Below are 25,247 nucleotides of genomic sequence, written 5' to 3'. Positions count from 1 at the left end.
CCCATCAGACACACCACATGATGACTACCAGTGGGCATGGAATGATATTGACATAAATGGGTCCTCTTAAAGACCCAATGCATTGACTGTCCCTTGTTTGTCTCAAAGGACAACCTTTGGTTTTCCCAAAGCCAAAGGTTATTTAATATTTACTTTTCCAAAAGGCCAAGTGTTCTCAAAGGCCAAGATTGTATTTTGTCTTTTACTTTTTCGAAAGGCCATTTAATGAGGCCAAGCTTGTTGTATAAATAGATGAGACCTACCAATTGGAAGGATCATCGAGGAAAAATCAAATAAAAGGTTTAGCGAGTTTATATCTTATGGTAGCTTAAGTTTTCCTATTTCACCAGGGAAGGCCGAGAGATCCTTGTAACTGCGTGTTGCTCAGCTCATTATAGCTCTGTTATAATCTGCTCTTGTGATAAAAGTCCCTTGAACTTTTGAAAGCCCAAAGGAGAGAGGCTATTGTGTTCGGGAATACCTTCAGAGAGCAAATTATTACTCTGATATGGTGGCTCTAAGCAGAGTGGCACCAAAACTCACTTTGTCTACGTGATTAGACATTAGAGTTATGAATTATGTACGCAAATGACCGACAATAATTCATTTCTCCATTTTTGAGGTTTTACGAATGATGAAGGGGGTAAAGAAGAAAGTTGAAGTGCCTTCCTATTATGGAAGGAATACGAGATTTTAAAAGTTAAAGCTAGAACCTCAACATCAATTTAAGTGACTTCACGGCTATAAACTACTATTAGTTTGCGACATGTTGTCTTCTAACCATCATTTTATCTTGTTTCGTAGCATTGCTGTGTAACCGTACAGATGGTTGCTAAAGTCACCCCTCACTCAAATTCAGGGTATTAGATTTGCAATTCAATCCGTTGTTCAGCCCCAATAATGCTTCTTTTGTACACATTTTATTTTGGGTTTTTAGATATATTCCTTTAACATATATATATATATATATATCAACCATCTTTTTATCTCATGTAAATTATATCTAATCATAAAAGTGTTATAATATTATTTTTCTACTAAATTTCTCAAGAACTCACAAAAAAAGAAAAAGCAATTTGAACGGATTCTTAGATTGTTGGGTTGCTAAAATCTAGTTGATTTTTAACTAAACCTGTTGAGAATCACCAAATATTTGTTTGGGAAAATCATACAAATAATCATTCTCATATTAGTTTTGTACCTTTTACATACTTTACATAGATAATGATGATTTTTCATCTCTCATATATTGATTTTGTATTTTTTTTGTCTTATTTTCGTAACCAAGAATGTGTCGCCAACCATGGCTGCCTTTGACCACCGTGCTGGCAGTGTCGCCATCGGCTGCTATCATTTTTTATCAATAATACTTCACAAAATTGAACTCTCTGCACATTTTTTTGGCAAACAACATGATTTTGATATTATTTTTTATTAAAAAAAAGAAAAATGAAGGTGGGTGATAGTTAAAGGAAAATAATGGTGTACAGAATCTAACACAACTAATATCCAAAAAAACATTCGCTAGCATTTTTTCTATTAGTTGTAGGGTTAAAAAAAGACACTAATATTGGAATTAGATTCCACCAGCTAGTGTTTTTTCTATTTTTCACCCATATTCATTCATTTTTTGTAAAACTAATATTCAGATAAGATTTTATGCAAAAAGTCGAGTGGGATGAGAGTTGAATTTTAATGAAAGTTTATAACCAAAAGTGGTGCCTGCCAGCGCTTATTGGTGACACCACAAGCATAGGGCCCGGAGGCAACCGTGATTGTTTCTGCATTCTTGGCTAGAAAAATAAGACCAAGAAAGAGATGCGAAGGACATTTTTTTTCCTTTTTTTTTTCTTGCTATCTTCTAATTCTGTCTCTAAAATTTATAAGGCATGAGATGCATGTGATTTATTTTTGACAAGAATATTAGTAGATATGAATTAAGGGACTAAAAATGTAAATACATATTTCAATCACCTTTGCATCCCACATACATCAAATACTTGTGAAGGATATGTTAAGCGAGAGAAACATGAAAATTAGCCATAAGAAAAAGTTTTTGAGTTATACTAATTCGGAAGATAACAGTGCTTGATAGGGCAGATAAGATAAGATGGAGTCATGATTTAAAAAAAAAAAAAAAAAAAACTCAAACGAACGTATAAATTTTTTTTTCCCAACGATAACATTGTATTAAGTATCAAAGATATCAAGTCAGAGCAACTGCTCCTGTACATCTGCTCGAGCTAACTCCAGCAGCCATGCTGGGAAGCTTTGCTTCCATTCAGCTGAATCAAACAAATTTATAGCAAATTTTGCTAAATTGTGACTTACAGAGTTGTTACCCCTTTTAGTGTGGGAGAAACAACATTTGTCAAAATCTTGTATCAAACTCCAGATATCCGTCTGGATGGTGGCTATACTTACTCCCTCCTCCCTAGCTTTGATTTTGTCCACTACCAGCTTGCAATCTGATTCTAACTCTACCTTCCTCCATCCCATCTGCTTAGCAATTACCATTGCTTCTCTTAGAGCCAAAGCTTCCTCCACCTGAGCCTCTGCACAGCCTTCAGTTGGCCTCGCCCATGCTCCTACCAGTTCCCCTGATCCATTCCTTGCCACTATACCCCACCCTGCTTTGTTATGTTTTTGATCTAAGGCTGCATCAGTGTTGATTTTGATCCAGTCCTCTTGAGGTCGTTCCCATCCCCTATCCCTCTCCTTCTCTCCACTTGCCATAGTCTCATATCTTGACCCCCTCCCTTGTGCCAGGTGATGCTCATTCCAGTCCATCAGTGCTCTGTTGACCACCACAATAGGCTCATAACTCCTATTGTTGAACTGCCTATCATTCCTAGCTTTCCATATCTGCCACAAGAGGTTTACCGTGAGGATTATGTGCTCCCTCCCCTCTTCCCGAACCACAGCTCCTCTAAGTTCTTCCCACCAATGCCAAAAACTATTCCTAAACACTTCCAGCCCATCCCACTTTAATGGTGCCACCTCCCAGATTGCTGTAGCATTACTACACAGAAAAAACAAGTGCTTTAATGTCTCAGAACTATTTCCACAGCACTTGCACATATGGTCCCCCTTGCCACACTTCCCCTTCACTACTGTGTTAGTTGGCAGGATTCCTTGTAAGCATTTCCAGATGAAGTGTTTAAGCTTGTTTGGCATATTCAATCCCCACAGGAAGCTCCAACTTTGAGATTTAATCCTCCTGCTAATGCTTGGCTCTGGAGCACCTCTAGTCTGACACTGTCCTTTCTTCATTTCCTTTATCAGCTTATAGCCAGTTTTAACAGTATACACCCCTGAGTTGGATTTCGCCCAATAGATCCTATCTTTGACCCTTCCCAAACTCAGTGGGATCTTTAATATCTGCCATCTGTCTTCCTCCTCAAATTCCCGCATCACCACCTCCCTGTTCCATTTTCCATCCTTGATCAGCTCACTCACCTTTTGAAACTTTTTGTCATCTTTTTCCTGGGACCTTACTTTCCCATTTTCTACCCCTGGCAGCCATCTGTCTTCCCAAATATGAATTGATTTACCATCCCCCACCCTCCACCTTAATCCTTCGGCTAGTATTCCTTTTGCACTTAACAGACTCTTCCAGCACCATGAATCTGAACCTCTTTGTTGTACCTCCCATATGGACTTCCCAGCGAAGTACTTGGCTTTCATTACTCTACTCATCAGCAAGTTTGGTTGCATCAGGATTCTCCACAATTGCTTCCCCAATAGCGCTAAGTTAAAATCCTGTAGATCCCTAAATCCCAAACCACCTTCAGCCTTAATATCAGTCATTCTCTCCCATTTAATCCAGTGAAGTTTCCTTTCATTCTCCTTCTGCCCCCACCAAAACTTTGCCATCTCTGAACACACATTCTTACACAATGTCCTTGGCAGCCTACAGCAAGACATAACATATGATGGAAGAGCTAGAATCACTGATTTCAAAAGGATCTCCTTTCCTGCCTGGCTCAGGAGTTTTTCCTTCCAACCACCAAGTTTTTTAACTGTTTTCTGCCTAATAAAATCAAAAACCTGTCTCTTTGATCTTCCTATGACCATAGGAAGTCCTAAATATTTGATTTGATTAACCTCTTTCATACCTTCCAGCTCCTTAAGCACTTCTACCCTTTTCCTTCCTTTGACATTTTTACTGAAAAAGATAGAGGACTTATCCTTGTTTATCAACTGGCCTGAAGCTCTTCCATAGTCTTCCAAAACCTTCATCAGCTGCACTGCCTCCCCCCCCTTCGCTCTGCAGAAGATTAGCGAATCATCTGCAAAAAAGAGGTGCGACAAACTAGGAGCTTCTTTAGCAATCTTCATTCCATGCATACTGCCCTGCCTATTAGCTCTCCTAAGTAGAGCAGAAAAACCTTCTGCACAAACCAGAAACAAATAAGGGGATAAAGGGTCCCCTTGTCTTAAGCCTCTAGTAGGCTTAATGTACCCCCTTTTCTCCCCATTAATATTGATAGCATAAGTAACACTAGTAATACACCCTAGAATCCACTGGATCCAAATTGGACAGAACCCCATCTTTTGCATCATTTTTGCCACAAACACCCATTCTACCCTATCATAAGCCTTAGACATATCAAGCTTAATAGCCATATAACCATCATTTCCAGTTCTTTTATTATTTAGGAAGTGAATGCTCTCATGTGCAATTAACACATTGTCCAAAATCTGCCTACCAGGCACAAAAGCAGACTGAGATGAACTAATACAACAGTCCAACACAGTTTTAAATCTGTTGACTAAGACCTTGGAAATGATCTTGTAAATGACATTACACAGACTTATAGGTCTAAACTCTGTGATCAGGTTTGGGGATTCAGTTTTAGGAATTAGACTGATCAGGGTCTCATTTATGGACTTCAACATATGACCAGAGTGAAAAAAACTTTGAACAGCACTGATAACATCACTTTTAATAACATGCCAAAACTTTTGAAAAAAGATAGGGGACATACCATCTGGTCCAGGAGACTTGTTTGGATGCATGGAATTGACTGCCTGACTGATTTCTTCATCTGAAACTGGCCTTGTCAACTTTCTGTTCATTTCAGCAGTAATAGTCTGTGGAATTTCCTCCAAAATGGGATTGAAATCTGTTGGTTTATCTGTCGTGAACAGATGCTGAAAATAATCTACAATTTCCTCCCTAATCTCCTCCTCATTCTTGCACCACTCCCCACTTCTTCTTTTAAGTCCATTAATCCTATTCTGTTCCTCCTACTCATCACACTGGCATGGAAGAAGCTAGTGTTTTTGTCCCCCTCCTGAAGCCACTTAATCCTAGCCTTTTGACTCCAAAAGACCTCCTCCCTTCTATAAGCCTCTACTAACTTCCTTTTTAATCCAGTAATTTTTGCTCTACCCTCTCCTCCTTGACTCCCCTTTACCTCCTGAATTTCCTTCTTAATCTGCTTTATCTGTTTTTTTGAATTCAAATTAAGCTTTTTGCTCCAGTTCAACAGGTTCATTCGAACTTGCCTAATTTTCCTTTGCACTTTGTATAATCTTGACCCCTGCTGATCCATCTCCCAAGCTTCCTGAACCACCTCCCCAACCCCCTCCTGCATGATCCATCTCCTATCAAAAGTGAATCTCCTCTTCCTTGGCGTTTCCACAGGGGTCAGATCCAAAACTAAGGCACAATGGTCCGAAGCTTCTGTTTCCACATGAGTAACTCTAGCCTTTCCAAAATTTCCACACCACTGCCTTGTCCCTAACACCCTATCAATTCTTTCCTTAATCTCTCCTTCCTTATTCCAGTTGTTACACCATGTCCAAGGTACTCCCACAAAACCTAAATCTATTAAAGCAGTTCTATTAATGAAGCCATTGAAGCTCTCAAAACTGCTAGCAGGCCTAATTCTACCCCCCCATTTTTCCCCATTAGAAGTAATATCATTCAGATCTCCCATAAGGGCCCAACACTCACCCCAAACCTGTGTCCTTCTCTCTAATACCCTCCACTGCTGCTCCCTAATCTTATCATCCGTACTGGCATACACACAAACACACCACCAATCTCTACCACCTCTATGATCCCCTATTAATAATTCTATGGTAAAACTAGTGAATAAAATGCTTTTCACCTGTATATCCTTCTTCCATATAACTGCTAAACCCCCTGCAATCCCCACAGGATCTACTACAAACAGCTCATCAAACTTCACCCACTGCTTAACACAGTTAATGAAACTCTTCTTCTTCTTTGTCTCTGATAAGAAAATCAGAGATGGAGAGTGGACTTGAACAAGTTCCTTAAGCTGGGGAATTGTCAAGGGGCTCCCCGCACCTCGACAGTTCCACACCAGAGCTCTCATTGGGGTGTGGGAGCCCCATTTAGGGAGGGCTCCACCACCTCAGATACCATCATCACATCTTCCACCCCGCCAACCAATCTGGCTTTCTTGTTGCACTCTAACTCCCTCAAATTCCCAGCCTGCTCACCCCCACTTCCATCCATTTTCCTCTTCCCTGGTTCCTGGCCATGCTGCATATCTATCTCAGCCAGTGGCTTCCTCATTCCCACCTCTTGCACAAGTCTTTTCCAGGTTCTACTCACCCTATACTTCCCTGTAGTGGTTTTATGCCCCTTACCTTCCTGAAGATCTGTTTTCCTTCCCCCTTCCCCCTCCTGTCCTTGCATTCCCTCCAGCACCCTAGTGTTGTTTTCAACGTCAACCCACATGGTGTCCTTACTACTCTCTCCCTTATCCACACTCACCACCTCTACTTCTTTGAGGTTCAGTAGATCTCCTTCCCTCTCCACTTCTGCTATTCCCTTAACCACCTCCCGCACATGGCCCCCATGAGTGAACTCATACCCCCCTCCCACATGCTTTATACCCCCCTCACCTTCCTGCTTTCCCTCCTCCTCCTCCCCTGGCCCCCTCCTTACTACTGTACCTTGGCCCTCCATCCCTTGGGATGAACTTTCTACCCTCCCTTTCCCCCTATGAAACTCCTTTGTGTAGGTCAGTAACGGACACTGTTGAGTCCCCTTCTCCTCATCTAAATTTTGGTCCCTGAAACCCCCTTTTTCTGCAGTATCCTGCTCCCCTTCATTCCTGCCTTTCTTCCTTGGACTCCTAGGGAAACTGGCTCGAAGCCAATTGCCATACTGATTCTCCCTGTCACTATTTATCCCTTTCCTAGTACAGATCCTCTCATTGTGTCCTACCCTCCCACAACAGAAACAAAAATCTGGACATTTTTCATACCTAAACTCGATCCATCTAGTCCCTCCACTACTCTTCACCATAGTCCCCCTAGGCAAAGGCTCGCTAAGATTCACCTCCGCCAGAATTTTCAGATGCTTACCCTCCTTGCCTCCTCCCTGAGGAATAATAACCTCTCTAACCCCCGCAAATATTCCTCCTATCTTACACCCAGCCTCCTTTGTTATCCAGTGAAGAGGTAAGTTCCAAACCTGAACCCACACTAAGGTCCTACTAAAGGCCTGCTCCTCCTCCTCCAGGTTCACCTGCCATTCCAACAATACCAGAGGTTGGCCATCATAGATCCAAGGTCTTTTGCTGAGCACCAGTTCAATATCCTTCCTCGATTCAAATACAAACTGGAACGTATTGACCTTAATCTCAGTAATTTTAACATTTCTCAACTGAGGCCACACACTGCTGGCAAAACTCCTCATGCCAGTAATATTAGCTACCTTCTCTCCCCAAACTCGCCCTATTAAGCTTGATCTACACTCCTTAATTCCCTTTTCCAATTCCTCCTTCCCCAAACAGACTCCCTCCCTCTCACTCTCAGATAAGGAGAATTTTCGCATTACCTCTTCTATCTGTTCCATTCTTACTGATTCCACAGACTATCCTGCCTCCAGATCCAGATCGTTGCAGAACCAGCTCAGCTTCCGAAATCGTCACCGTATTCCAGTTCCCCAAACTTCGTCTCCTTGACCTCTCAGCTACGCCCCTAGATCAACGGTCTATCTAAAAACCTGCAAAAACCAGACAAACCAGAAGAGCGTAAAAGACCGGAAGAACTCAGCGAAACACACAACGAACAATCCCGCAAAATTTATATGATGAGTTATATGGCTATTAGCTGTGAAAGCTCGAGCTCTACTAAGACAGATTGAAATCCTTAACAGAAATGCTTATTTTGGAAAGAAATCTAAAAATGGAAAGAGATTTGCTGAAAAATCAGTTATTTTGGGCTTCGGATTTTGAGATGTTGTTAAAAGAAAGCACGACTCCCAAGGAGGGAGATTTCTCTCTCTAGAGTAGAGAGAAAGAGGCTCTCATAGTGAGAGAATGAACGTATAAATTAAATACCAGAGGAATTGAAGATAGAATTAGCAGATCTAGTGTGGTTTAAGTGTGTCCTTCCTTCCCCAGCATGAGAAAACCGAAGTTTTGCTTCCTTAGCAGACATGTCCGCTAATTAATTACTTTAAGACATGTACGCTAATTACTCAGTCATTTAGCTTACAAGTTGTACTAAAAAAGGTTTTTTTTTTTTTTTTTTTTTTTTTTTTTTGGAAGGATGACAAAGGTTCATCATCCACCATCGCAACTTATTTTATGCATTTCTCGAATTTCAATCAACATCATAGGATTATAGGAGCATGAAAGAGTAGCCATAACAGCATATTCTTATCCATTTTCATTTGACCAGTGGAATCTTTAGATCCCAAAAACTAGCACTAGCCTGGGGTTGTATCGAAATCAAACCTTGCCTTCTAATAATTGGTCCAAACAAAAGTTTTGGATTGTTTTCCATGAAAAAAAGGTGAAAACCATCCCAGCCCGGGTCAACTATAACAAATTCGCCAAGTCAGCAACATCATCACCGAAAGTTTGCATTGAACTTCTACTACCACTACTCAATTTCCATGTTCACAGCTTACCTTCTTATCCCTGAAATGAATCAAAATACCACCAGATCTCAAATCCCTGACATTGTTGCCCCAAAACAGGGTCCTAAATCTCACGTCACGTGCACGTCATGGCCCCTCCTCGTCGCCACGTGTCCCGTCCCTCGCTCTTTCCTTTCTTGGGCCACGTCAAGTCAACTATCGTTTAGAGTACTATAGGACGATTGCCGCCTTTGACCTCTGAATTATCCTTGACCACCAACGGTCCAAGTCCCTCCATTCCCACGACCGGTCACCTGATCCAACGGCTGGAAGGGAGACAAACTAGCGTGAAAGTATTCAATTTTGGAATTAATAATTAAAAAGAAAGAAATATGAAAAGGGTTTTTTTTTTTTGCCTTTTTTGGGGTTGTGTTGGGGCCTGGGGGAGAAGTGTTGCTTAGTGGAGGGGGAGAAATTGAGGGAAGGCGGGTGCACCAAGGCAGCAGGTAGGCCCGCACCCAAGTGGGGCGCCTAGTGCTTGGTGCTGTGAGGAAGAGAGGGATTTTGGTTTTGGGGAATGTTTATTTTGATCAAAAGAATGTATGCAGATATTAATGTGGGTTTGATGTGGGAGACAGAGACAGTAATGCAAATCTTTGACCGCTACTTTCACCCCCCCGGATATTTTATTTTATTTTGTTTTGTTTTTATACGTTTATTAAAAAAATTTTAACATCTCGAGGAAATGTCAAGGAATTTTATACTGCCACCGAATTTGCTCCCCCCGCAAAGATCAATTTTAGAAAAGAGTGGCCGGGCAACCCTCCGAAACCACCTTCGCAATCCCTGCTCTTCCAATCTTGTCTGCCATATTTCCAGGTTTTCATTCTCTAAATTTTCAATAGTAACTCTCTATTCTTCTCATGCACAGAGATGAAGCATGGAGTATTTTCATACTATGCTAAGGATGGTAACTTCAAAGTCATGAACACACATACAGCTCTCTAAATCGTTACTACTATTTTATATCGTTAGGAATTTTAAAAATTGAAAAAAATTAGTAAATAAGAGTTATCTGTAATTTTATTTGGGAAGATAATAGTACTAATTAAGAGCAGTCAGTCTATAACAAAGCTAACACATTCTTATTTTCCGTCTTATCTTTATTAAAAAAAAAAAAAAAAGAAGAAGAAGCTCGTGCAGCACTAATTGAGGTAAATACAGGATGTACGGCCTGGATTTGGGTGGTTGGTGGCCGGTGGACAAGTTCGATCGTTCTTCCTCCTACTACTGCTGCGCTCAAACGTCTGACACGGCAGTACCAGCAAATATTATCATCACCAATAGGCAATAGCCCAGGTAAGTTATTAATAAAACGCCGGAAAGCCAATAACAAAACCAAAAGAAAAAAAAATCTGCAAAATCATCTAACCTTTTTCTTTATTGTTGTTTTGTTGGCTGCTTTGGTATATTAGACCGCCGACGAGTAAGTACAGTTTTCAATTGTAATTGATTGCTGTCTTTCAAATTCTTCTCAGCTCTTTTAATGTGATTGTTAGCACTTAAAGCTCTTGGATCATTCGTAAATCTTCTTGTTTAACGTCTCTGGTCTTTAGGCTCAGATGCTCGTTCTTTAGTTTTGGCTGTTAACTCGTTTGGGTTGTCAACTTTCAGTCAAAACTTAATGGTAATCTTGGGGAGAATAATTAATGAGAATGCCCAATGAAGTATTATCCGGAAATGTCCTATCTTTTGAATTTTCTTCGACACTATGTATAGGGGCATTTCTTGAGGAAGCAGTGTTTGGTAAAGATGTCAAATGGGCTTCTGATTTTTGTATCTGTTTTCATGAGCTGAAGCCCCCCCCCAAGATTATCTATTCTGATCTGCGCAGATATGGCACCGGATTGGAAAGGTAGTTCTTGGCTTCTGCGTTTCACATCTTCTCTTTGACTTTGGGGATGATTGTCTATCGAAAATCTGTTTATATCTAATCTGAATGTTCTGTTTCTTGTTCCTGTTTTATTATTTTTAATCAATTTCTGATGATGCATTCTGCTCCACAGGAAAAGCTATTGTCATAATGGGAGTTAGCGGTGCTGGGAAATCGTGAGTCTCAAACCTCAGTCAAAAGTTCTATTTGATTCCATTCTTTTTCACTAGTAGTACATCGTTAAATGTCTGTTTATCGATACAATCTTTTCTGAGGTATTAGTTGTTGTTGTTGATCTTTTCATGGCCGCAGAAGAATGGTATTGATCTTTCTGTTATAGTGAACTTTGAACTAGGAAGAATGGAAGTTTTACATGTCCTATAAATTGTGTCGCCATAGGAACCTACTTTTTCATTTAACAATTAGTAATATATCAAAAGTTGCAATATTTTCTAGGTTGTATTTCTGCATCTACGTAGTGTCCTGAAAGTTTCTCATTTAGGAAGAAAATGTAAATACTTCTGTTACATTTCCAAGTTTTTGTTTTTTTTTTTCCCTAAAGCAACAGCTAAACAATGGCACGAAAGTAGATTCTAGATGTTGCTCCAAGGCGTATTTACCTGGCTTTATTGGTTGCCCTGCTAAATTTTGTTGTGAAGTTACCAAGGTATACACTTTCAGCTCTATACTTCAGGACATTAGCCAACACCTGCTTCAGTCAACTAAAGGTTCCTTTGTTTCATGTTGCTTTTATGTAGACTACTAGATGAGTTGTTTAACTCTGGATATTTACGTCTTCACTGTGTTCCAGAAAACTAGTGTGATACTCATTTTCGATTGGTATTATTATTTTGCATTTGCAGAACCATTGGTCAGATGCTAGGTGAAGCTTTAAAATGCTGCTATATCGATGCTGATGATTACCATCCACAAGCTAACAGAGGTAATTCTTTCTGCCGGCATTTTGCCTGCCATGTCCACCTGTTTTGATTAGTGACAATATTGACCGGTGAAAATTGCATTAAAATCAGAAAAAATGAGAAATGGGATACCTCTATCTGAGGAAGATCGCATACCGTGGCTTGAAACACTGAGAGATGCCCTAAGAAGAAGTACAGGGAACGGAGGAACTGTAATCCTTGGTTGCTCAGCTCTACAAAAGCACTACAGAGAAATTCTTAGATCTGCAGACCCAAGTTATGAACCAGGTTCTTACATTTCTATAGTCAAATTTGTATTGTTGCATGCTCAGGCTGATGTGCTCGCTGCTCGGCTGGAGAAGAGAGCCGCAGAGGGGAAACATTTCATGCCCGCAAAGCTCTTGCAGTCCCAAATGGATTTGCTTCATATTGATGAATCTGAAGGTGTGCTTAAGGTTGATGCTACGCTAGAACCCCAGGCTATTGTGAATATCATCATACAAGCTTCGATCATCAAACCTCAGTCACAGCGAAGTCCTTGAATACTGCATTTGACCAGTTTTTCACAGGCCGTGGGATAAAGTGGTTACTACATTTATGACTGCCCCCAGGCAGATTCACTCTCCTTGTAATTTCAGAGAGTACCACAAAGTTGGATTTCTCTGTTAATCTCAACTATTTTGGTTGTCTTAAAAGAAGATTTTGTCTTTTTTTTTTTTAAAGAAGCTTTCTATCATGGAATAAGAAATGCACGATATACCGTGTTGTATTTGCACTTCCCTAATTGATCAAAGCGGTTAACTGCATTTGCTGTAGAATTTCTGGGAATTAGACAACTCAAAAGAATCTGTTTGGAGCAATTTGTTGTTTTGGTGTTTTGGAGGTGGGGGGAACAAAGAATCTCTCTTCTGATAGCTATTCGTATAAAGAGGATTTTGCGCTACTTATCAGCAATTTTTTGTTAAGCGCAGGAAGCATACAACCAAGTAAGTGTAGTTTTGGTTTCACGCCAACATTATTGAAAGATGACTTTGAAATGCTTTGGAAAGCAAAAAAGAAGACGAGGGATACAGAAGCCCCCTTCCCCCCCCCCCCCCTAGCACAACCTCGCCAAATAAGTGATTTTTTTTGTCTCACAGGACGGCAAAAACTCACGCACATAGTTAGATCAACACTCAGAGAGTCATCAAAGACAAGGGGGACCCACAAAGCAACCCGATTCAGCCAATTGGTGACCAAACGGATCACCTGTGAACCTTAAATCCAGAGTAACTATTCCACGATCTTTCGATGTGGGACGGGGCGAGATTTCATGGTTGAGTGCTAGCTTTTAAGTAAAAAAGTACACTATCTACAAATGAAATAAATAAAGAGGGTGAAAGAAACTTCACAGGCGAATTCGATGCGCTGGACATTGTCATTAACATGGATTGACCGGCCCATTAGGCACTCTGATTCCAGCGATTGTTACTTGGTCTGCTCCTGGTTTGGGTCTGGACCAAAAAAAGCTCGTGACGTTTGAGTTTGTCTATAGAATGGATACGTGAATCATCGAAAATTTTTTTTCCAGAAGCTGGGGTCCAAAATCATCTGTTTTTTCTTTTTTCTCAATTAAAATTTAATTAAGCTTGGATGTCACCACATTTTGGAGATAATTGCTTTTGAATCCTTAAATAAACAGCAGCATTTTTTGCCCTTTAATACTGAGACAAAAGACATCTGAGGAGGAAGGATTAATGATTAATCATGCCGCGCCATGCAAATTGCACCAGTTCGACCTGTTTCTTGATAATTCTGCAGCATATGTCACCGGCCAAAGATCTCATCTCACTCACTTACCCCTTGAAAAAGTCCAAATATTCCTTGTAAAATGTCTACATTCCACCAACTCCTTTAGCGTTAGAGGTTTGAGCATCGTTATCATCATGTATTATTAAACACAAGAAAGATATATATGTGTATATGTATAATCTCTCTCTCTCTCTGTCTCCTGCAGTTTATTCAAAATGGAAGTCTGCTGTGATTTCAGCAGCGGACTTTTGTGCATACCAAACACTTAACTAAACTTACAACCAACCAATTTATTAGCCAAACAACTCCTGACTTTGGCTAATAAATTAAATTAACGAGTTCCAATCGTAGCAGCAGTCAGCTGAAGCTGTCACAAAATGATCGAAGCAGGTTTTGATAACTACCCCTTGTGTAATAACTAAAGGAAAAATCTTTGAGTTGAGCCTACCAATACCATACACTTGTACAAACAGCTACTTAACAAGACCACAAAAGAGTCCTTGCCTTGATAACAGAACAGAACAGAGGCCTATTTCTTTCTTTATTTTAATGCCTTCTCTCTGTCAAACATAATTATTGTCTCAATTGCCACATTCTTTCCCTACATTTCTTATCCACTTCGATTTGATAACAAATTTAATTCGTGATCATGTCATTATCATGCATCATCATTGTGAAGACCTTTCATCGTATATTATTGCTTTAATTCTTCTTTCAAGTCTTTAGATTATCTCTGACACGAATAGAAAAACAGCTTGTCCGCTGCTATAGATGTTAGGAGTACATAATATAGATGCAGACTTCCCAATAGCTTCTCGTCACTTATCGGGATAACATTAACAAACTACAACTAAGGACCGACGTTGTCTTAGTCGTGCACCTTTTGCAGCATCAAATACTCTCTATCTTCTACGCGTCTGAATATCCTACACAGCTGACAGCACTCCATCACCTCACCCCCCAAAACAATTCATGGATACGTATTTATATGGGTATATACCATTGTTCACTTTCTTCTTTATTTGAGAAGAAAAGCTTGTTGTGGCATTTGTAGTCAAACAAGTTAATCTTTAACATGTTCTGGAAATGAAAAAAAAGAAAAAGAAAGGAAGTTAATTAATATTTATTATTAAGTTAAGAAAGTGTGTCTAAGCAATGGCAATGGTTTATCTAATAATACAGAAGGCAGCATTATTGTGTCACATATGACGCTATGTCACCTCAACAAGTTCATGCACATAACAACAACTAGTAATCGTAATGATATTTTTCTTCAGGATTAGAGGCCTAAATTATACTTTTGAAGCCGGAATTGCCTGTGATGCAACTGCTGTGGATGCAGCAGCATTTGCGACTGCTGGAGACAGCGTTTTCGGATGGGCCAACTGGGCCTCTCGCACAGGGCCCGACAAGCAAGCATAAAACAGAAAGCCCTCACGTGTGGGTGGGGCTTTTTAAGGTCGAGGCAAAGTCAACATTCTCTTTCGGGTAGGTCCAAGTTGCCGAAATCCAGTGTCTTTTTCGGGTACAACACGTGTGAAGTGACCCGGAGGGGGCTGCCTTGATACTTCGCGGTCACCCACGAATGTGGACATTTCACGTGATTTTATCATATTTTTAGCTAGAATCCGGGCTTTTGGTTGAGTGGTTCTTAACTAATCCGTCACTAATTTATGAGCTAGTAATAAATTTCTGTGTTTATCGTTCCATGCATTGTCTATTCTTCGGGGGTCCGAATGTTTCAAAAGATTTAGGTCCTACAAATTGATTTGATTTAATCAATTGACAATTAAATACGTCATCGTTTCTTCAGTCACATGTAATTTGATCATGCATGTATCCCTCAAAGGAGCCATCTTTGCGAATCAAGCACAGAATTAGAAGAGGAGACATGGAGGAGGGTGATCGAAGTGAAGACTGGCCTTTTGATATATATATATATATGTATATGTATGTATTCCTATGAACCTTTTTTAATTAAGCACCACCGGCAGAGCGCTTATGAGTTCTTAATGCCATTTTGACAATTATTTATTGGGAGTGAGAGTAGTGACAAAATTTTCGCAGCTGCACGTTGATTTGGAATTCATGTTGGAGGATCGTTCTAATCAGAAATCCTAATCCTCCACGCGGATTCGAATCTGTCAGTGTCCAAAATCTCCAATTCAAAGAATTGTTTGGTTTTGGATCCAAGTCAAATCATGAATACCTCTTTTTGTCTCAGCCAGCGCCCCATAATAATTGGAGCCTCAAGTCACTTCGTGCAGTGCACATGCCGATTGCTTATCAGACCTGGTGAAATCGGAAAATCAATTGCTGCTTCCCAATCATCAACTCTCTCTCTCTGTAATTTTACCCTTTCTCAAGGAATCAACTCCCCGACTTATTAGTCAGTCAGTCAGTTAGTTAGTCACTTATGTTCACCGTCTTCCCTTTTATACATATATATATATATGACACATGACACACACACATGTGATGTGAGCTGAAGAAATTATTTATAATGTCATATACTAATAAAACAATCAGATCGGATAAAACAAACAAGAGGGATAGATTTTCAGTTCAATCATCATAAATATGTTTGGTTGTTCTAATTTCAGCTGTATGCAAATATATATTCAGTGGATAATAATTGCAATCATAGTCCGGTCCACGCAGAGCAAAACCACGAGTCCACGTTTGAGTAATTAATTAGATATATCCAAATCAAGTTAGGCTAATTTTGACTCATATCTTGCCTTACGCGCATGCTGTTTGTTATTCATGGCCAATTGAGATTATGAATCAATTAATTATCCTTGGCAGATGGCCCTTTTTAATTTGGACCATCGATCGATACCCATTCTTTTGATTATTATTTTTAAAAAAAAAAAAAATTGTGGAAAAGAACATAGTAGTATTATTTTCTTTAGTCTTAAATTAGGGTATGTTCATCCCATTATTAATTGCTGAAGAAAGACTCTGATCAAACTGTCTCAGCACATAAACTTTAATTATTTTTTGACGCGCAACTACGGATAATGTGGTGGTATTTTTTTACGCAGAAATCGTTGTCCGCCTGACCAACCATGAATGCAGGAGGGGTCAGCTTTAGTTCAGGAGGTAGGATGCAGAAATGAGAGGGAGCTTCTTATTATTGCTGTTGTCACTATTCACCAGCGTCGCCTTCTAAGTCACCTTCATGGTTGGGTGGACTGTCTCCAAAAGCAGAACTCAGTTTCACTATCACTCTTTTAAAGTTTTTCCATCTCTTGTTTTCTGGTTTCAAGTCTTTCTCAATCGCCTTCAGAAAAAACTCCACTTTCGGTCACCATTATTGCCCAAATATATCACGGATATTAATGCATATATGACCTCCAACACCTCTCTGCCTCTCTCTATCATGCATGCTTTTGTAATTCAACGGACCAAACACTCTCGCTATGAGTGATTATTAATTGAGGTTTTGTCCAATTATTAACTTCGATTTCCAAAGAGGATGCCATTTCTTACCAACTTCAGTGATTTGCCATCTCCAATTCAATTAACTGGAGTATTTCAGAAAAGCACATTGGCATAAACAACAGACGCAAATTAAAGCGAGAAAGGACACGTTCTCGTTGACTTAATTAAGAGGTGCATTATGATCATTTGATCAGGCAACTCATGAACATATATGCATATATATATATATATATATATATATATATATATGTATGGGTGTGGATTGAAAGGATGGCTTTTTTAAGTGTTGCAGTACTTGTCAAGTAAAGAGAGGACAGGCGTTAAAGAATGAATGATTCCAACTCCAAGTATATACGAGCAACACTTGAAAGTCACCTCACAACGTTGTAAAACTAAACTGCATGTTCATTATCTCATGAATAATAATAGTAGGATTAGCGGTTATGTTCTTTCTGATGGAAACCCTGAGCAAGATCTCAACTCAGTAGAAGACACCGATAATGCATGGATAGACTTCTCTTTTTACGCAGAAATTCTATCAACTCGACAATGATGCACAGACGCGGCATTCTTCAAACAATTTCAATTAAGGAAATGATTTCAAATGTCCTGGACGATTGTTGATACACCCACTTTTCGAAGAAACATCTCATCTTGTATTTGATCATACGGAACATCATATAACAACAATCTTTCTACAATGAAAACTCTTGACGTACCCTGCAACTATGTGATGCGCGCAGTAATTAACACAACTCAGCTCAGATGTTGGATTGTGTCAGACAATTTGCATGCTCGGGTATGATTGGTTCAACAATTCACTCGACTCCATTTCCTATCAAGTACTAAATGAATTTGAGCTGCTTGAATTAAAGAACGGATGCCACCGTTAATACATTTAGTATTCATTTTTTTTAGCCATTCATATATATATATATATATATATATATATATATATATATACATACATGTACTAATAATTATTATCCTCTCCTACATTTATATACTTTTTTTACTTAATCTTACCTATCCTTTTTAAGAAAATGTTACTACTTTCTAAGTATATAGTTCGTAATGGCATAACAGTCACTTTCTACTGATCTTAGAAAAATAAAAACAATATTAAAAAATCTATGATAAGATAAACACAATATGCGTGTGCAATTAACACGACCATATATATATATATAGAGAGAGAGAGTTATTGTGTGTGTGTGTCTATATGCATGTATATATATATATATATATATATATATATATATATATATATATATATATATATATATATATATAGAGTTATTGCATATCATATTCCAATAAAAGAAAAGGAAATACTAAAAATCTTTTTGCTAGAGCATGAATTATGCATTGTTGAAATTAAACACAAATTACTACAATCCTTTTCCAAGTGTATTGTCAACTCGACCCTAATGCGAAGGTATATAATTTTTTTTGTATTTTTTGCTAATCAAATCATAATTTTCTAAATTAAAATACTTATAACTTGGATTTTTCAGTTTACCTAGAAGGAGAAAAATGTTTTTGTAGATATTTATTTAGTTGTATCATATACAACATAAACCACTTATCGTTATTTCTAATCATATTTTTATCTCACGTAGATTAAATCGCAGAAAATATTATAATAATCATTTCAAATAGCACTCCTTCCAAATATGTATACAGTGTAAACATCCTCGGCTGCTTAAGGAATTGAGTTTGGGAACAGAGACCTCAAAAATCTTCTTGTTCAAGGAAATAGAGCTCACCATCAATGAAGCTTGATCCAAATTGCGTGAAGGAAGAAATATGTGGAAGTGAAATGATGAAGACAAAATGCAAATGATGGATGATTTTACAGCCGTTGCAAGTTTGCTTCAGTCACTACCGCTGCTACAGAGGCACCAAAACAAACACATCACTACAATTCAAAACCCACTCCCTCTTATCTTTCTACATCATCCTCCACATCAAAGCTTTAATCAGGATCCTTTCTCTGAACTTGTCCCTGCACATGTCTCTCTGCTTTTCCTCTCTGTGCTTTCAGAGCAGTGCCGTTTGTCTGAATGCCCTGCACATTGTGTTTTTTCCTTGTTTCTTTTTAACAAGGCAAATTGGGGAACATTTTCTGAATTAAAATCGATCATTATCTTATCCGTCCTTCACCTCTCTTATTTTCTTATTTTCTTTTCTTTTATGTTCTGTCTTCTGCCTACACCTATGTCCTTCTGTCTTTCTAGGATTTTCTGCTTAAAATCGGGATTCAGGGCCAATTCCACACACCCCAGCACCACAAATTCAAGAGAAGCTTTTCAACTGTAAGTTCATAATTTACCACAAAAATTTTTTGACAAACATCATAATAATAATAATAATAATAATAATTTACCATCTAGTTTGAGTATTACCGTGGTAAAACAAGGGTAAAGTAGATTACGAAGAAGCTTATTTGTCATTTTATTCTACCACCAGAAACTCTCCCGTTGGAGGATGTCACGACGACCATTCTTTTTTGCATCAACTTCTCACTACTGCTTAGACTTGTCTAATCGGAGAGGAATTATTCTTCATAACCCATGAGAAAATTGAATGGAGCAAAGAACATCAACGAGTTGGTATGAGATTTATGTCCCTAGTGGGATATCTTTTAGATGTTAACTAATCAATTCTTGTATTTTATCAGCAATGGTTGACTAGCACAACTACCCGACTCATTGCTATAACTTTACTTTTAGCAAATTGAAGAATTGTTTCTGCTGGCAATCCGTTTGTCTCCGTCTCCATCTCAAGCGAGACAATAATGGAGCCCAGCATCAAATTGTGAAGTGCAAGTATCAAACTACCTCGACCGGAAATGTTACATAAAATTTCCTTTCTACGTGACTTGATTGCCTCAGATTTTATATGCAATTTTTAGTCCGTTTTGATCCTGATACTCGAAACATCTCTTAGCTTCTTTTCCTCCTTCAATGGCAAGTATATTTTTGTTTACATTCATTTTTAACCGGCCAATTTCTTGCCATCATCAAGGGCTGTTTGAGTTCGATTAAGTTTGATGAATTTTTAAGCCGATCACAACATGCTCCCTCAACTTGACTTGAGCTAGGTTTAGATTGATTGAATGTGTCTAAATGTAGACTCAATTAACTTATGTGCACTCAACAAATTTTGAGTGGCCTTGATTCGTTTGCAGCCATACTACCATCTCTTATAGTAATAAAATAAACATTACAAAAGTAAGCTTGATAATTCGTATATCCAAAAATAACAAAGTCAATGTATAAATTACTAGTTCATGTTGAGCTCAAAATTCAGGAATTTAATAACATATGCTGTTGTTCAAGGCAACCCTAATTATTATTTACACAAAAAAAAAAGGAAAGAAAGAAAGAGAAAGAAAAGGGTAAAAAAGTATAGGTATGCTGTTCAAATCCTTAGCAACTTTGTGTGCTTCATTTCACAAGTCAGATCAATTCAATTTCTGAAAAGCATGATGCAATGCAAAATGCTTGGTGCGGAATGGATTAGCTTATTGCCACCCTATCTTCGAAACAAGACAATTTTTTTATGGAATCATTTAGCTTATGGTGCCCTATTATTTCATTTCTGATAGGTGTCAAGCACTACACGTTAACGTAGGTTTGCCCCCCTCTTTGTTTTTGATATGAAGAGTTGGAAGCTTAGCATAAAAGCAGCAGTCTCATCCACAAGTGAACACACTGAAATATCCTAAAGGGCAAACAAGAAAAGGAAACGAAAGAAAGAAAGCCATTAATTATCTCCCTTCAGTCTTACTTACATGCCATAGACAAATGGGCAATTGACACTTTATCCCAATAATAATAATAACTACAGGAAAGTTTACGTACGCTATAACTTTCAATTAATGAATCATCTAAAGTCTTGGCCTTGGGTCCCCTGCTGAACAGGCTAGAGGACAGCTTTTTGTTCATAAATCTACTTTTAAAAGAGTAAAGAATTGACTGAAGTTGAGGGCTATCTGAGTGTTAACAACGTTTCCAGTAACTAGAATACCAATGAATTTCACGAGTCTGAGCTAAATTATGAGGGACATAAAGTTGGTTTGCTTTTCCTAAAAAGTAAAGGGTAAAAGGAAGGATTTTGAAAAGCAAATCAGGTATGCTTTCTATGCAGTTCTACTAGTACATAAGCTGCTCATGAGAGTTAAGTGGGCAGGATTCCTGGCTGGAAATAAGAAAACAATTCCCATGAAATTAATATGTTAAATTTCCAGCTAATGCAGCTGGCACCATCAGATGTGGTGCATATACCCAAAAGGAGTAAACTAAAATAACAAAAATATAGGTTCCGCTTTGGAACCATGCAGTCAACAGTGGGCCTGTTACTTGGATCATACTACTATAATTTCAGTGGAGCTACATTTTTTTTTTTTTTTTTTTTAACTAACCATCATGTGAACCAACCTAAAAAAAACACACACACACACACAATACTACACCTGTAAAGTACATCTGTTAAAATAATTTCTACGAGTTAAAAGCAGCATAATAAGAGTAAAATGCAAAATCGGAAGAAGGGCCTTACTAGAACAAGAACTGCTTTATACAAGAGGTTAAATAAAATATCTATCATAATAAGGGAGCAGCAGTTAAAATTGAACAAAGATTCAAATAAACATTAAAATCATGGGGGTTTAACCTACACGGGGCTTTAATTCCTAAGCACTAAGATGGATGATCACAAAACAGTTCTTTGTTTTTTTTCCTTAATTTTCAATTTGGGGAGGGGATATCCAAAGAAAGACAGCTACCACCAAGATGAGCGCTTCCAAGCTTTCCTTATTTCACGTTGATATTCCACTGCTTATGACCAGCAACCCACTTGGGACATTTTGGACTGGAGTAGCTGGCCTTAACCCTCGAGTTCAAAAGTTCAACAATTGGTGCAAACTTGACGCAACGGGGAGTTTTATACTGATTAATTGAAGCTCCTAAGCTAAGGGCATAGTCCATAAGCTTATCAAATGTGCCAGCCTCCACAATCTTGATCTCAAGAGGGCCGATTGACTTGTCAGAAACACGACCCTGGCGGTAGACACTGTTGAGCGACTCCTCAACGGCCAGGCAACAGTCCTCAAAAACTGAAGGAGGAATTGGGGTCGAGCCATTCAGGCTAAGCTCCCAGAAAAGAACATAATGTCCAGGAATTGTAGTGGTATCAGCATAGCTAGTGTAATCTGTCACCTGGGCATCAAACGGGACCAAATGGCTCACTGCATTTTTCACTGCATTTTGTAGCTCAACCTCATCAGTCTTATCAGAATCAATGCTTAAGACCACATTCTTGCGGCATATGAAGTTGAATTGAGGGGCCTTGTTCTTGAATCCAGCAACCCTTAGTACATCTCCCACTCTATAGCGATAAAGGCCTGAAAGATTGACCACCCACCCAAAAAAGGAAAAAAAAAAAAAAAAGGTTAGGATAGGATTGCCATTTTGAAAACATACAGGCTTGAGAGTATTTTAACCATAGTCTTATTAGGATTAAAATATGAACAGAATATTACCTGCATAAGTGGTGACAACAAGCTCGTACTCCTGTCCAAGCTTAACATCAGCGAGATCAACCAATTCCTGTTTCTCCTTCCCATTGAGGGATTTCGGCATGGAAATACAATTTGTAACGCCATTGTTTCTGTCAACCGGCAAGAATTCGAAATATCCCAGGGTGGGAATGAGGGTATAGGAAACTTCGCTTGGCTTGCATAGAGGGTTGAGATTGACACCAAAAAAGCACTCTGAAGAAGCATACATGGTGCAAACAAGAGGTAGGCCATTGCTATAGTAATCCAGAGTTGGTATGTACTGTGACATGGTCCCAGTCACGATAACATCAATATACTTGGTGTTTGGCCACAACCTAGTAATAATCCCTCGCCAAGACTCCATCCCACATTCCCCCTCAATGAATTCAGCAAGTTGTGGGTCAGGCTTTAGAATTTTCATCACTGCTTCCCTCACAGACGGGTCGGTAATTTGTGGGTTTAGAGTTCCAGTTCGGATATCATTGCACAAAAGTGACCAATGCTTTTCAAGAAAACGGATTGCTCGGATGAAACCCGAGGCAAAAACAGCACCAACCCGGAGGACCTCTTTGTTTAGGCACAACCCACAAAGCATTTGGGAAAACATGCTCTGATAAGAGTCAGGGCACAAGATGGTCTCGTTTGGGCTAGTGTAGTTCATGTAAGGGTCAAAAGACCTGTTCTTAAAGTGGGAACTTTTGTAGTAACTAGTTAAAACAGGGCGAGCCACTAGCCCACCTGGGGTCTTAGCCTCAGATTTGATAAACAAGAAATACATTCCTTTGCCTCTCTCTAGTCCGGGAACAAATTGACTCATCACAGGCATCAGAAGATTGTAAAGCAATGATCTCCTTTCTAGTTCTTCCTCAGTTGTAGGCATCAATTTCCTCTCTCCACCAGATGTCCCAGAACTGTATAGAAAAAAAAAATTAGATACATATGTAACATATGTAATGATAAGAGGTAGATACTATAAGAGACAACTCATTTTTTTCAGAATAAAAGGAAAAAAAAAAAAAAAGGAAAAAGAAAGAAAGGAATACTGGCAAAAAAGAATATGTTAAAGCACATGCAAGAAGAATGACACAAGTCACATGACCAAAAACAGTGCATTAGTTACAGAAAAGAAAAACAAACCTTGTCAAGAACTCGGAGATGGGCTGTGAACAGATGATTTGAGACTTGTCCCCATTAGCAATACGGTTAACATCAGGCTGAATATCCTCGTAAGTGGTGACAGGCATGATTTTCTTGAAAGTTTCTCTATCAGTCTGACCATTAAGGCCATGTCTTTTTAAGCACTCGACATGGGCATTCCTAGACAAGATTTCAGCAAGAACCCTTTTTTGGACCTCGTCAGCGTTAGCGGTGACTTCTTCAATAAACTGAAGAAATTTCTTGTTTTTCTCCTCAGCAACACTGTAGATAGTGTTAGCGTCGTCGTGAGCATGAGCATAAGCCCCCTCATCTTTTGGTGCCTCAGGCATATTGATTGCTCTTGTGGTAGGAAAAGAAATACTGGCAAATTGGTGACAGAGAAAATAACTATGAAAGGAAGGAGGGAGGAGTGAGGGACGGAGGACAAGAGTTTCTTCCTTTGCTGGCTGTTCCGGGTATGGGGTGTGTGGGGGAGAAGGGAAGAGAAGAGGGGGGTTTATATAGAGAAATGGCAACGGGAACGGGGTGATGTGGTCCACTTACATAGCGTTTAAAAGTGCAAAGGAAGAAAAAAAATGCAAAATGGCCAAATGGGAGGGGATGCGAGAGGACTGAGGAGGGAGGGGAAAGGGGGAGGGCCGGGGGTGGTGCTCGAATGCCTTTGATAGTGAGAGAGTAACATGGGCCTTTGTGGCATTTGTGTTTTCCATTTCGGAACATTGCCTTTATGACTCACGAAGACGTGAAACTTTCATGCTTCATATAATTTGTCTGTCACAATTCTAGCAGTCTACCAAGTAGTACCATTTTCTTGCTTTCTTGCATTTTCATTTAATAGCCGTAGTTGAGGTTAATTTCATTGAATCTATCTCCTTGTTAATTTGTCCATGGTGCTGCTAGTAAAGCAATTTCTAACCCTAAAAGTGAATTTTAAGCTATTTTTCTGGAAGGCGAATCACTAATAACCGGATTTTACCTGGAAGAAGACTGTTCTTGATCCCAAAAGATGATGCTTTGTCACTATGTGAGTGTCTAAATTCGCTATACTGTATTAATAAATTCGCTATATTCGTTATCTCATTTCACTAATCTATTATGCAAATTTTTTTTTTTTTTTTATAACAACATCACCGAGCCAACAACTGTCAAGCAGGACCTGATTGCTATTTGCTACCCAATTTTCAGAAAATGAACAGTAGAATTTAGGCATCTTAAGTCCGTCTCTATTAGCTAGAATTTAGGTACATTATGAGGATGAGTGATTGATGCATATGTGAGGCTCTATCGAATGGACTTGATTAAATTCTATCGAAAGAATTGTGTAAGCAATTCAGTATTGACCGACTATTGCTAGGAATTAAAATTAAGACAGCAAAACTGGTTTCGGCCTAAGGATTTATGAAAGTATCATGATGACTTGCAGAGTCTCTCGTGATCATGGCAATGAAATTCAACACGAAGCTTTTGCTCTTGGAATGGACATTCTATTTTAACCAAAGGCCAAAAAAAAAAAAAAAGTGGTTCTGTTTTCTAATAGAAGGAAATTGGCTAGTGTCATATTTCAGTTATTCCAAA

At 38.9% G+C, this 25,247-nt stretch overlaps 3 protein-coding genes across 6 annotated transcripts; 1 reads left to right on the top strand and 2 right to left on the bottom strand.

Annotated features, from left to right (window-relative positions):
• Positions 1 to 5,168: 5,168 nt before the first annotated feature.
• Positions 5,169 to 6,353, bottom strand: LOC140007109 (uncharacterized). The gene has a single exon (XM_072049824.1). The coding sequence runs from the start codon at positions 6,351 to 6,353 to the stop codon at positions 5,169 to 5,171; it is 1,185 nt and encodes a 394-aa protein (XP_071905925.1).
• Positions 6,354 to 9,589: 3,236 nt separating this feature from the next.
• On the top strand, positions 9,590 to 12,494 carry LOC113688068 (gluconokinase-like). 4 transcript variants are annotated; one of them, XM_027205704.2, is made up of 6 exons: positions 9,590 to 9,736; positions 10,082 to 10,216; positions 10,637 to 10,772; positions 10,924 to 10,966; positions 11,654 to 11,733; positions 11,822 to 12,494. In XM_027205704.2, the coding sequence occupies exons 3-6, from the start codon at positions 10,754 to 10,756 to the stop codon at positions 12,250 to 12,252; spliced, it is 573 nt and encodes a 190-aa protein (XP_027061505.1). In that variant the 5' UTR covers positions 9,590 to 9,736; positions 10,082 to 10,216; positions 10,637 to 10,753; the 3' UTR covers positions 12,253 to 12,494. The 4 variants fall into 4 exon arrangements, with proteins under 4 accessions (XP_027061505.1, XP_027061502.1, XP_027061506.1 ...); XM_027205705.2 differs by having other exon boundaries at positions 9,614 to 9,736; positions 10,043 to 10,343; XM_027205701.2 differs by having other exon boundaries at positions 10,082 to 10,772.
• A 9,016-nt stretch (positions 12,495 to 21,510) lies between these two features.
• On the bottom strand, positions 21,511 to 24,245 carry LOC113743536 (indole-3-acetic acid-amido synthetase GH3.6). Its single transcript, XM_027271584.2, has 3 exons — positions 23,652 to 24,245; positions 22,497 to 23,425; positions 21,511 to 22,358 (listed from the first exon to the last, which is right to left on the bottom strand). Exons 1-3 carry the CDS (start codon positions 23,999 to 24,001, stop codon positions 21,769 to 21,771), a joined length of 1,869 nt encoding a protein of 622 aa, XP_027127385.1. The 5' UTR covers positions 24,002 to 24,245; the 3' UTR covers positions 21,511 to 21,768.
• Positions 24,246 to 25,247: the final 1,002 nt, after the last annotated feature.

This window comes from Coffea arabica, chromosome 5e, assembly GCF_036785885.1.
Source record: "Coffea arabica cultivar ET-39 chromosome 5e, Coffea Arabica ET-39 HiFi, whole genome shotgun sequence".
NCBI classification, from domain to species: Eukaryota; Viridiplantae; Streptophyta; class Magnoliopsida; order Gentianales; family Rubiaceae; genus Coffea; species Coffea arabica.
Note: the sequence above shows the minus strand (reverse complement) of the source record. Positions and strands in the feature narration are given on the sequence as shown.

What these genes read in the sequence shown, in the direction of transcription:
- LOC113688068 (XM_027205704.2), top strand. An exon ending in GTTAGCGGTGCTGGGAAATC is followed by an intron (nt 10,967 to 11,653) that starts GTGAGTCTCAAA and finishes TTGCATTTGCAG; the next exon opens with AACCATTGGTCAGATGCTAG. An exon ending in CCATCCACAAGCTAACAGAG is followed by an intron (nt 11,734 to 11,821) that starts GTAATTCTTTCT and finishes CATTAAAATCAG; the next exon opens with AAAAAATGAGAAATGGGATA.
- LOC113743536 (XM_027271584.2), bottom strand. Translation starts at nt 24,001, where the DNA reads ATGCCTGAGGCACCAAAAGATGAGGGGGCTTATGCTCATGCTCACGAC. An exon ending in ATCTCCGAGTTCTTGACAAG is followed by an intron (nt 23,426 to 23,651) that starts GTTTGTTTTTCT and finishes TTTTCTATACAG; the next exon opens with TTCTGGGACATCTGGTGGAG. An exon ending in TGTTGTCACCACTTATGCAG is followed by an intron (nt 22,359 to 22,496) that starts GTAATATTCTGT and finishes TCAATCTTTCAG; the next exon opens with GCCTTTATCGCTATAGAGTG.
- LOC140007109 (XM_072049824.1), bottom strand. Translation starts at nt 6,353, where the DNA reads ATGAGAGCTCTGGTGTGGAACTGTCGAGGTGCGGGGAGCCCCTTGACA.